At 53.1% G+C, this 12,463-nt stretch overlaps 1 protein-coding gene across 1 annotated transcript; it reads left to right on the top strand.

Annotated features, from left to right (window-relative positions):
- The first annotated feature begins 2,779 nt into the window (after positions 1-2,779).
- Positions 2,780-9,192, top strand: SLC35C1 (solute carrier family 35 member C1). The gene is made up of 2 exons (XM_021684771.1): positions 2,780-3,410; positions 7,140-9,192. Exons 1-2 carry the CDS (start codon positions 2,876-2,878, stop codon positions 7,697-7,699), a joined length of 1,095 nt encoding a protein of 364 aa, XP_021540446.1. The 5' UTR covers positions 2,780-2,875; the 3' UTR covers positions 7,700-9,192.
- Positions 9,193-12,463: the final 3,271 nt, after the last annotated feature.

The following is a 12,463-nucleotide window of genomic DNA, read 5'->3' as shown; positions in this document are numbered from 1 at the left end:
TACAGAATGCATTTCTTCCCTAGGGCCTCAAAGTGGTAGCACATTCATCAGATAAATTAATTCTGTTAATGTGCCAAGGAGAAGGGCCCTTCCAGGAAACCAGAGCCTCTCGCAGACCAGTTTGCCCTGTTTGTCATTAAATTATTTGTCATAGTGAGACATCAGGACTAAGAGAGAAGAGCAGAGAGGACTTGATTGCTCTTAACACACTGAAACCCACAGCCTTCAAAGTCTGGCCCTGGGATGAGACCCTCCAAGTAGAATTCCGATGACCAGTTCAGTCCCTTTCAGTCCTTCAGTCCCCAAAAGGGTAATCTGATCCCAAAGATGATAAGGTGACCAGATGGCAATCTCCACCAGACCAGCCCATAACTAGGAAGCAGGAAGTCCCATCTCCGGACGAAGGGGGGGTAGTGGGGGACCCAGAGAGCAAGGGCCAGAGGCCTGATGATGGAAGAGAATAGGCCTGGGGCAAAGCTCACTCTGGGGCATTTGCCCCTGCCTTGGGGCTGCTGGAAGGTGCTTATTTCCTTGGAATGCTTCCGGTTCCGCATAGTCCACCAAGGGCTGTGTTAAACTGGGCTCAGGTTTTATGCAGTTACCATGTGAGACTTTAAATGTACTCCACAGGTTTTACCCTCTTATGGAAAGTTTCAGATGTACACAAAAGTAAAATGACTCTTATAAAATTATCAACATTGTGCCTATCTTGTTTTACCTATCCATCCATCTCTTTTTTTTTCCTCTTTAATATTCTGAGTATTTTAAAGCAAATCTAACACATCTCACCTGTACATTAAATGGTACTAATTAAATGGTGTTTGAAATACTACAAACAGATGGTAGTCCCTACTTTCAACCATACCAGCCAGAGTAATGAGCAAGGAAGTTGGGGCCCTCTGGTATAGTCCTGCTGGCCCCCTCCTTTTTACAACAAAGAGAACTCAGAAGTGAGCCGCCCAACGTTGGTGCCAGAACAAGAACCAGGGAGAAGTGGGCCCTCCAGGCTGCCTGGTGAGTGACGGACCCTGGCTGGTGCCGGACTTCCCAGGCCCGGTTCCTGGAAGATGGCAGAGAACCTTCGGCTTACTACCGGCAGGAAGCGGTTCCCACGCGCACTTCTGGAAGCGCAGGCGGGGCTCGAGGCGCGGGGCACGCGGCGGGCCAGGGATGAAGCCCGGTCCAGGGACGTGCAAGCGGCGGTAATTGGAGTGGGGTATCCCGGGCGGGCCCGGCCAGGGTACTGGGCTTCGGATGGCCTTGGAAACAGGAGGAGGCTTGCTCCCACGACAGGAGGGACAACCCGGGGCCGAGGTCAGGCTGGGCCCGGGGTCGTCCAGCCGCCGCCTCCGGGCGCCACGTGGGGAGCAGGCTGGCGAGGTTGGCTTGGCGCCCACGCCCCGGGCTGGGAGCAGGAAGTCGTCCCCAGCGGGCGCGGCCCTAGGCGCGGTGCTGCAGGTGCGGCGCGGCAGGTGCAGCGCTCGGCAGCGCGGGCGGGAGGCCAGTGCGTTAGAGGAGGTGAGCGCGGGGTCGCCATTGAGGCCCGGGAACGCCAGCCCTGGGGCCAGAGCTAGCGGCTGGGCCCGGCTTGGGGAAGGGGGTTTTTAGAAGGGGGAGGGAGCCGGGGGGGGGTGTTGCCTTGAGGCTCGCATATGGCTGTTCTCAAAGGGGCGGGGGGAGATCGCGCAGAGTGATTGAAGTCCTGAAGGGATGTTGTGGCCTTGGCCTCAAGGAGCGCCACGGGGGGAAGGGGGGTAGCTCAGGCTTGGAAGAGGGATGGGGGAAGTGAAAGTGGGGGAAAGGAAGGGAATGCGACAAGGGAGAGTGAGCTGGGGCTAGTAGAGGGATGGGGGGCTAGTAGGGGTTCTCTAGACGCCCAGGGACTCTAGGCGCTGCCGAGGCTATGGGGGTGCGGTCGGGCCCGAGATGGGGGAAGGGGACGGTGGACCTGCTGGTGAGCGGAGTTGGGAAGGGGGCGGTAGTTAGCTTCTGGTGGAGACGGAGCTGGGGTTGGGGAGGGCTATCAGGAAGGGCGCCGAGGCTCAAGCACCTATAGGAACCTTCCGCAGAGGCCGATCGCCCCCCGCCCCCCATCCCCGAGCGGGGAGTGCACAGGAGCCAAGAGGCGGTTGGTGGGCCCGACGCGAGCCTGACTCTGAAGGCTGTTTCTCGCGGGCTGTGGCTTTAAGGCTGACGCCGGGCGCGCGGGCCCTTTAAGGAGGGGTCGGGGGCGTGTCAGGAAATGAGTCCAGGGCCCGCCTCGCGGGGGGCGCGGCGTCGGATGTCCGGAGGCTCCGGGGCTGAACCGGAGCTAGGGCTCCGGAGGGCAGCGCGCTGCGGGCTCGGGCTGGCCCGGCCTCCTCCTGCGTCCTTCGGATCCCGCCCTGAGCACCTCTGACCTTCCCTGCACCCCTCTTTCCAAACGCCCCCGCACGCCCTCCCTCGATTCAGCTTCCTGCATGCCTCCCTTTTCTCCCTGCAGCCGCCCAGGCCTCCATCTCTCTTCCTCACGCTATCCTCTGCCCTGCTCCAGCACCTTCGCCCTGCCTTCCTCCCCCTCCCTCTTCTTCCTTCCCTCTCCCCTCCCTTCTTCCTGAGACCCATCCCTCCCAGGCACCAGCCCCTTCTTCGCTGACAGGTCTTCTGTCTAACCTTAGCCTCTTCCTTCCTCACCCCTCCCCGTGTCTTGTCTCATGAGCCCCCTCAGAGTGGGAGCAGGTTGTGGGGCTCCCCCCAAAACAGAACCTCTGGGTGGGGAGGCCTCTAGGCCACCCCCCATGTGACAGTTGAGGGCTGCGGCTTGCAGAAAGCAGACAGGAGCGGACTGCCCTGTACTCGAGTTCTGGCTGTAGGGTGACCCAGTTCCTCCGCTACCATGAACAGGGCCCCTCTGAAGCGGTCCCGGATCCTGCACATGGCACTGATGGGGGCCTCCGACCCCTCGGGAGAGGCAGAGGCCAGCAAGGAGAAGCCCTTCCTGCTGCGGGCTCTGCAGATCACACTGGTGGTGTCACTCTACTGGGCCACCTCCATCTCCATGGTGTTCCTTAACAAGTACCTGCTGGACAGCCCCTCCCTACAGCTGGACACCCCCATCTTCGTCACCTTCTACCAGTGCCTGGTGACCACCCTGCTGTGCAAGAGCCTCAGCACCCTGGCCGCCCTCTGCCCTGGCGCCATGGACTTTCCCTCCCTGCGCCTGGACCTTAAGGTGGCCCGCAGCGTCCTGCCCCTGTCCGTGGTCTTCATCGGCATGATCACCTTCAACAACCTCTGCCTCAAGTATGTCGGGGTGGCCTTCTACAATGTGGGCCGCTCACTCACCACCGTCTTCAATGTGCTGCTTTCCTACTTGCTGCTCAAGCAGACCACCTCCTTCTATGCCTTGCTCACCTGCGGCATCATCATCGGTGAGTGGCCAGCCAGGGCCACGGGGAGTGGGGAGGCATGGGGGAGCCAAAATCCCAAAGAGCAACCCTGCCAAGCATCTTTGGACTTTATCTGTCCCGGTTCCCTTGCCCAAAGTCATGTGAGGAAGAGCCTGGGGCCCAGAGAGCATAAGCTTCCTGAGGTCTCCAGCAAGTTAGGGGCCCAGCCAGGGCCCCTCATAACAAGATGGGATTATAAGCTACATCTCATAGAGGGGAAAAAAACCAAGGTAGAGAGAAGTCCAGTAATTTGTTGACGATCACACAGCTAATAAGTGGCAGAGCTGGGATCTGATCTCAAGCAGTCTGGCTCCATATGCTTAACCACTGTATTGCTTCTCAAGAGTTCAAGTGCCCTGACTCCCCATCCAGTGCTATTTCCAGAGGAGAATACCTCTTGTAATAAGTATACCATCACCCTCTGACTTTGCAAGCTCGTAGTAATGGCTAAGAGAATAGAGAGGAATAAGCTTTGAGAAATTTTAGCTGTCTTCCCACACTTGACCCTTAGAAAGGAAGAATTATCTATGGGGACATTGTGCAGATCATTCACACATAGCATCTCCTTTGTTCCCCAGAGGTCCCCTGAATGGTAGCATCACCCTCATCAACTCCAGACAAACAAGGAAACTGAAGCTCAGGGAGGTTAAGTTACTTACCCAGGGCCACACAGCTAGGAAGTATCCAGGCGGTGGCACAAACCCAGATTGGCCAGACTCCCAGGCCTATGCTTTTAACCCCTCTGCTCTGTTCTTGTGCCCTAGAGATTGTGTGTGCACTAGCTGACCACATGTGTCTATTTCAATTTAAGTTCATTCAAATGCAGTGACATTTTTAAAATTCAGTTCTTCAGTTGCAGGTGTTATAACCTGATTCTGTAGCCACGTTTCTTTTTTTTTTTTTTTTTTTTTTTTAAGATTTTATTTATTTATTCATGAAACACAGAGAGAGAGAGGGAGGCAGAGGGAGAAGCAGGCTCCCAAGGAGCAGGGAGCCCAATGCGGGACTCGATCCCAGGACGCTGGGATCATGACCTGAGCCGAAGGCAGACGCTTAACCATCTGAGCCACCCAGGCGCCCCGTGTAGCCACGTTTCAAGCGCTCAGTAGCCACATGGGGCCAGTAGCTACTGTATTGGACAGAGCAGATGATAGAACATTTCCATCATCACAGAATGGTTTTTTGCAGCATTCTGGGTAAGGGAGCGCCCACTTCCCTCAGAATCCTCCCAGTGCTCTGTCATTCAGGAATGTGGTCTTTCTTCTAACCTGTTTTTCCTGGGGCCAGTAAAGTTTGTGTTGATTGACCTACGTATTCTTTGCTGGTGTCTCAGAATCCGGCCGAGGCACATTGTTGCCACCCGTCCTAGAAAATGTCACCCTCATCAAGCAACTGCTGGATCTCAGACTCCTCAGTCCAGCCCCAAGATGGGAGAGGGGAGAAGGCTGAGGTTAGAACAGAAGGAGCTGCCGAGACCCCCGGCAGATTTTCAGGGCCCCCACCCCGTCCCTCCAGAGCTGATGCAGAGTCCCAGGCCTCACTTAGCCAAATGCCCCAGGAATCTCCATTTGAGCCCTGCAGACCAGCAGGAGGTGGGGGGGGAGGGGGAGAGCGGGGAACCTGGGGTGTAGGGGGGGACAATTTGCATACAGAAAGGTGAAGTCACTAGGGAAACTAGGCCCAGATCCTAAAAGTAATCAAAGTAGCTGATGGTGTGATGGCTCCTGAGAAAGGGCATTTTCTGGCCATACTGATGGCCCCAGGCCCGGCCCCCTCTCGGTTGGGCTTCCCCTTAAGATGGGTCTCCAGTGACTATTCCTGGGCCCCTGCAGCTTTCATAGTACCTTTCAGAGCTCCTTCTGGGTGCAGGCCCCTCTCGGATGCAGAACCTCGTGGTGGGCGCCCCTTCTGGACTTGGAAAGTAAGGAGCAGGAGGACGGAGGGTGCTCTGGCCAACCCTCCACACCCCCAGAGCAGGTGTACAGGTAGCTGTTTGCCAAGGCTCTGCCAGGAAAGAGAATACCGTGCGTGAGTGTACCTAGTAGATGCTTTATCTCCTTCAACCCTCAAAGGCACCTCCCGAACAACCTCCATTCCCGTGGTCGCTCAGTCATTCAACAAACACTAACTGCCGGCCAGGCACATGACAGAGACCATGCCAAACTTTGGGGAGACGAATTTGGCAAAGGTGGACAGGGCGCCTGTGCTCCTGAAGGGCATGGTGGTGGTGCCTGGCGGTGAGTTCTGCTGCCGGGGGTGAGGCTGTGATGGGGGTGTAGAAGAGAACCTGGTGGGGGTGGAGAGGAAGACAGGGTTGGGAATGGGGTAATCCAAGCAGGCGTTCTGGAGGAAGTACTAGATGGGTATAAAGAAGGGGTGAGGAGAGAATGTTCTAGACAGAAAAAAGTACCTGTGCGTTTCTTCCTGTTCGGGCCAGAGCAGGACTCCCCAGACAGGAGGCTGCCCAAGTTAAATGAGTCTGGAAGGTTTACTAGTTAAATGAGTCTGGAAGGTTTCCTGAGGGTAGTAGGCGAGGAAGGGCTTTAAGCCAGGGCAGGACTTGAGCAGATCTGTCTGTACTTTAGGAAGATCATTCTGGTTGCAAGGTGGGAAGTAGTTTGGTTGGAATGAGAGGGTCAAGAAAGTGACCCAGGTCTCTACAGATGAAGGAAATGGGAGCTCAGAAGAGTTTAGCCAACTTTCCTCAGGCCACCCAGCCTCTCAATGGCAGAACCTGACTAGAGCCCACATCTCTCTGACACCAAGATTCAGGCCCTGCCTCCTCAGAAGGTGGGGTCTCGCTAAAGAGATGGTGTAGTCGTCCCCAAGGGCAGGTGCCTAACAGCCTAGGGCAGGCAAGGGGTCTTGCAGGGAATCCCAGGCAGGATGAGGCCTGGGGGAGGTCTGGGGACTTGGGGTCTGGAGAGGCCGACTTTGATCTTGAAGCATGAGTAGAATCTCCCAGAAAGGAGGAGGAGGGTGTTTCTGGTGCAGGACATGAACAAGGACACTGAGTCCCAGCGTGAGAAGCAGGGAGACAAGAGAGAGAACTCGGGACAGTTGTGGGACAGAGACAGGCAAGGGTGCGGGAAGCCCAGTGTGCCAAGTGGAAGAGTGTAGTCTTGATGGGGGGCAATGGGGAGCCATGGAGGCTCTGTGAGCAGGAGGTGACACAGACTGAGTGTCCGAAAGAGTGGACTGTCTCCAAAGACCTCAGGCCACAAGTAATTCTACCTCATTACAGGCTGCCATTCTACAGACAAGGAAGCCAAGGCTCTGGGACCTTAAGTCACTTGCCCAGAGTCACCCTAGCCACCAAGCATTCGGCCCTTTGGAGCTCATTTCCAGCATAACTTTCCAGATGCCTCAGGCCAGCGTAGTCTCGGATTATGGGTTCTCAGAGCACACTGCACTGTTTTATGGCCCTCATTACAATTGTAATTAAATAATTGGGAAATGAATTGTTTTAATGTCTTCCTCCTCTGCTAGAATGCAAGCTCTGGAGAAAGCGTTCGTGTCCTGGGCCACTTTCCAGCCCTTGTACGGTGCTTTGCATGTCATAGAGCGCTTGGACATATCTATTGCAGAGAGGCAGGGAGGGCTGGGAGGGTGAGGACTGCATTACACTCTGTGAACTCTGGTGGCAAAATTCTCTGTCCTCCTTCCTCCCCGTCCTCATCCCTCATGCCCCTCCCCTCCCCCCGCCTGCAGGTGGCTTCTGGCTTGGTGTGGACCAGGAGGGGGCAGAGGGTACGCTGTCTTGGACGGGCACCCTCTTTGGCGTGCTGGCCAGCCTCTGTGTCTCGCTCAACGCCATCTACACCAAGAAGGTGCTCCCGGCAGTGGATGGCAGCATCTGGCGCCTGACCTTCTACAACAATGTCAACGCCTGCGTCCTCTTCCTGCCCCTGCTCCTGCTGCTGGGGGAGCTGCAGGCCCTCCGTGACTTTTCCCAGCTGGGCAGCGCCCACTTCTGGGGCATGATGACGCTGGGCGGCCTGTTCGGCTTTGCCATCGGCTACGTAACCGGTCTACAGATCAAGTTCACCAGCCCCCTGACCCATAACGTGTCCGGCACAGCCAAAGCCTGTGCCCAGACTGTGTTGGCGGTGCTCTACTACGAGGAGACCAAGAGCTTTCTCTGGTGGACAAGCAACATGATGGTGCTGGGGGGCTCCTCTGCCTATACCTGGGTCCGGGGCTGGGAGATGAAGAAGATTCAAGAGGAGCCCAGCCCCAAGGAGGATGAGAAGAGCAGCATGGGGGTGTGAGCTCCTCTGGGGACCTGGGGATGCCCCAGTCAGGGAGAAGGCCCAGGGTACGGCCAGAATAGCCATGAAGACATCTCTCTGGACCCTGAGAAGGTGATCTGGAGGGGGTATTGTTTACAAACCTGATCACAGTCTGGTGGTTAAAATGGAACCAGTGTTGTCAAGGGATGTCAGAAAGTTGCCAAACCTATCTCAACCCCCTGTCCTGTTTCTGGGTTTTGTCCTCCTCTAGGGAGGAGGGACCCCATGGGAACAGCCAGTTAGGTTCTCTGGAAGAACACTTGCTTTCAGGGAGGCATCACCCTGTCCCCCTTCCAGGGCCTTCTACCTCCACATGACCTTTGGAGTTGGGGACAGTCCACGACCTTTAAGAGACAGCAGTAAGTCTTCACTTATACTCAGGGGAGATGGGGGTGCAACCCCACCACAGGCCAACTAACGGGATTTGGGAAACCTCACATGTTTAGGTCCCAAGACAGGCAGTGAAGCTTTGATCCCACAAGTCAGCCTTCCTCTAGAGGAAAGTGTGGGCGGGGCTGAGGGAGAAAACAGACAAGTGTTCCCTCTTCTCTGCGTCCAGACCAGCAGGCCCCATGGAAGGGCACAGAGGATCATTTGTCCCCAACCCTGGCCCTGGCACCCCCAGGGACTTCTGGGAACTGGCCTGGGAATCGGGTACCTCATGGGAAAGCGCCCTTTTCCCACCATCTGCACCCTATGTTCCCAGCTTTTGAACACAGGGAAACCACACAGCTTGTAGAGGTTACGCAGGGTCATTAACACCCATCCCAATCCCTGACACTGGGAAGTGTCATTCCTCCCCTCCTGAGGAGCACCTGGCCCAGGTGAGACCTCCTGGAGGTGGAGCCAGGTAGCCTTCCCCACTCTGCCTTTTCAGAGCTGCATCCCCCAGGGGGCTGATGGAGCAAGGGTCCTGGCCCCGAGCCTCCCACCTCAGCGGTGCTGTGCCATCCCCAGAGCCCGATCCCTGCGCAGGTGTTGTAACCTGGCTCTGATGAAGGTGATAAACTAACACTTAACGTTTCTTCCCTGAGGTCCGGGCTGAGAGAAGCTTCTCCTCCCCACCTCCCTGCCCCGTGGCCTCCGGACGGCCTTCACAATCCCTGTCCCTCCTGTCGCGAATTCTGTTCCATCTCCTTGGGGTAATGCCCTAATGTTTTTAGCCCCCACAGGGAAAGGTTGGGGAAGGGTGATCTTCTAATTCATGGTGGGTGGTTTCTAAGGAAGTGAGGAGGGCCTGATGCCCTGAATGGAGTGTGGATTTCACTAAAAATGGGAGTAAGACGTAGTGTAAACCCTGGCCGTTGGGGTTCTTTTCTTTTCTGCAAAGCAAGTGCCTGACTTAGCTCTGAGGGCTGAGGCATCCACGTCAGAGATTGCCAGCCACAGGACGGGACAAGGAGCCAGGCCACTTCCCCCACCGGAGGTCCCTTGGTTTTTAAGATCTTGGTTGATTTCAGTAACTGATCATTTGGGAGGCTCGTTTTGTTTTTGTTTTTGTTTTGTTTCCTCTCTTCCTAACACTTTAAATTTCTACTCTTATGTTTTGAATTCACCAATAAAGAGTGAGCCCGCAAAACCTTCAACCCCAATAAAAGCAGAACCCCAGGCCTGTGTGTGCTCTCTCATTCTCTCTCCCTCTCCCCACCACACACACTGCCCCTCCCCCCCGCAACATCGCTGTGTGGCCCCAGGTGGGCTGTGTAGTTTCCAGATCCTGTAAGTAATAAACCTTTATTTTTTCCAAGTTTCCTGATGGTTATTGCCGAAGGGTGTCTTGCAATCATAAGAACCACAGGGGCAGTCCCACCACAACATTGCTTGTTGGCAGGCTGAGACCAGCACAAAACAATCAGTGTAGGTGGCAGGATTGCATGATTGCCCTTGCAATTAACCAAGGGGAATGCCCTTGTTACCTGCGACCTGCTTACCAACCACCCGAGTCAGGTGGGTGACACTATCTGGAAAAGGAACTCGGCTTGCAGGGGGTCTGTCGCCCCGCTGTGGGCTTTCTCATACTGCCTCTGTGGCATGTGGCCTGCGGTAGCCCCACTCGAAAGTTCGAGGCTGCCATGATTATCCAATCATCTCCCCAGAGCAGCATGATCAAGGCCACGTGGTCTAATGAGACAATTAGACCACTAATTACAAAGGCTTTAACTGACTATTAATGCGCATAAGGGTCTTATAGACTCAAGGCCAAGGAGAGCTAAGGAGGGTGGGTTGGATAGCAAGGCTATCGTCACTACCTAAAAAAAAAAAAACAAAAACGCATCTATAAATGTCCTCAACATCTGGTTCCAATGCCTCCTAAGAGCCCTGAGGAGGTACACCAACCAGCTCCCAGACAAATGCAGACCCTCGTGGGTGCTAGGTGTCATTCTAGGTGTTACTCGGTGCCATGCGTACCAACAAGCCAAGACTCAGCGATTGGGCTCCAGAGGCCTGGGGGCTTTTCCTAAAGACCCCGTGTACATTGTGCTAGTTAGTGGAGGCAGATCCTAATCCTGGAGAGGTCTCTTGGGACACCCTGGAAAGGAAAGTGGCCATCTACGAAGAGGGTTCGCTGTGACATCATCCAAAATTGTCCAGTAACAACAAATAAGGTTAAGGTAATAGGATAAAAACAAGAAGCAGAGGATGCCTAGGTGGCTCAGTCACTTAAGTGTCTGCCTTGAGCTCAGGTCATGATCTCAGGGCCCTGGGATGGAGTCCCGCATCGGGCTCCCTGCTCAGCAGAGAGTCTGCTTCTCCCTCTACCCCTCCCCCTGCTTGTGATCTCTCTCTCTCTCTCTCACGCGTGCTCTCTCTCAAATAAATAAATAAAATCTTAAAAAAAAAAAAAAAAGGCAGAAACTGAGATCAAAAACTATACCTGAACTGAAATTCAAACCTTTCCTAAGGATTTTATGCACAAGGAGATAGGGGAAATAATCAGCTATTGTGGGTTTTCTTATTCGTTTGGAATAGGCTCTGAATTGTTACAGCTGCCAAAAGGTGTCAACTGCCTAATATCTCTAAAAAACCCCAAATCCATAACTTTCTTAAAGATCCATCTTGGCTGTATGCTTGGAAGAGACCCCACAGATCTTGAGCCCCCTTGGCTTTCCCCTGAACTGGGCAGAACTAAAAGCTCACCTCTCAAGGCATCCCTGCACCAAAGGGAAAGTTGGCAGGGTTATCGGGGCCTCCAGTGAGGAGGAAGAGGGAAATGGGAAGGCATAAGCCCCTAAAGCCACCCATATTTGTAACAGGGCCCTCCTTCTCACTTGGAGGGTGATTGCCTGGCACTGTGCTCCATCCTTCCATCACAGTGATCACTGCTAAGGTTCACAGCGGGTGGAAAACATCGAGATGAAGCCCATCTCCTAATGCACGAAATTGACATGATCCAATGGGTTTATCATTTCCATGACCACAGTGACCCAAATGACCCCCTCTTCCATTTCCAACCCTGAAGAGGCCCCATTTAACCTTAAGTCCAGAGAAGTATTTTTACAGGGCGCTGTCCTAATGACAAGGCAACAGTACTCCCTTTTACTGGGACTGCGGTCACCACCCAAAGGTGCTAAATCTCCTAGAAGAAAACTTACCTTCTCTTTCTGTCCCTTGAATAGGTAAATCTTACCGTGTTGGCATGGAAATACCCCAGGAGGTAATTAGAGATTACTTCTCAAGGGCAAATACAAATCTTAAATGTCCTCTCCACAAATGTTAGTAAAAAGCTGTAGCCATCTGGGGCGCCTGGGTGGTTCAGTCGGTTAAGCCTCCGACTCTTGATTTCGGGTCAGGTCATGATATCAGGGCGTGAGACTGAGCCCCGTGTCCGGCTCCTCGCTGGGCGTGGAGCCTGCTTCAGATTCTCTCTCTCCCTCTCCCTCTGCACCTCCCCTCCATCAAAAAAAAAAAAAAAGCTTTAGCCATCTGAACAGGTGAACTCATACTGCAACTGACAAACAAAATTTGGATCCAACTGCTCTTTTGTAAATTTGCGAGTTCTGCATTATTGTACCCATCTCAGGGCTAAAAGTTTAAAACAAAAGCTGTAAGGTCTCTGTTTTGTGTCTGTCTGTATGTTTGCATGTGTCTATATCTCACATTTACAACATACATGTGCATGTTGTAAGTAAATATATTTTGTCCTTTATTTGCCTCTTTCCCATTCTGAACTAAACAGTTTTACTTAAGGACAAATTTGCTTTCTTTTCCTTTAACAAAAATGTATCTCCCTACTTCATACCATTTCTTAGCCAAAAACACTTCCTACTCATCTTGCATAGTTTCCCTTATTATTTATACATAGGGCATTTCTACATTTCTACACGGGGCTCAGTCTCATGACCCTGAGATCATTAGGGGAGTGCAAGATACATCCATGTGTATGTTGTAAATGTGAAATCTATTTCTACCTCTGTATGGTTTTACCAAAATTAACTTGTAAAGAGCTCTATTCAATTGGCTAAAAAACAAGTGCATTTGTAAATTAAGGATTCTGAAAACTCTCAGAAATATAAGAGAAATTAACCCAACTGTTTTTCAAGTTTTTTTTATTTAATTAGAACAGCTATGCCTTTAGAGTGATCAGCATTTGGGCTCCATGCTGGGCATGGAGACTACTTAAAAAAAAAAAATACATTTAGAGTGATCAGCATTAAATACAATAATTTTATTCTAACTAGGTTTACTAAAGATCAAATACGTTCACGTTATCTCTGTTGCAAAATGTGTCAGCAAGAAAAGTTA

Source organism: Neomonachus schauinslandi, chromosome 11 (assembly GCF_002201575.2).
Source record: "Neomonachus schauinslandi chromosome 11, ASM220157v2, whole genome shotgun sequence".
Classification (NCBI taxonomy): Eukaryota; Metazoa; Chordata; class Mammalia; order Carnivora; family Phocidae; genus Neomonachus; species Neomonachus schauinslandi.
This window is presented reverse-complemented; position numbering and strand designations above follow the sequence as displayed.

Excerpts from the sequence above, each read along its gene's own strand:
- SLC35C1 (XM_021684771.1), top strand. The coding sequence starts at position 2,876 with ATGAACAGGGCCCCTCTGAAGCGGTCCCGGATCCTGCACATGGCACTG. Across the intron at positions 3,411-7,139 it reads CACCTGCGGCATCATCATCG|GTGGCTTCTGGCTTGGTGTG; the intron begins GTGAGTGGCCAG and ends CCCCGCCTGCAG.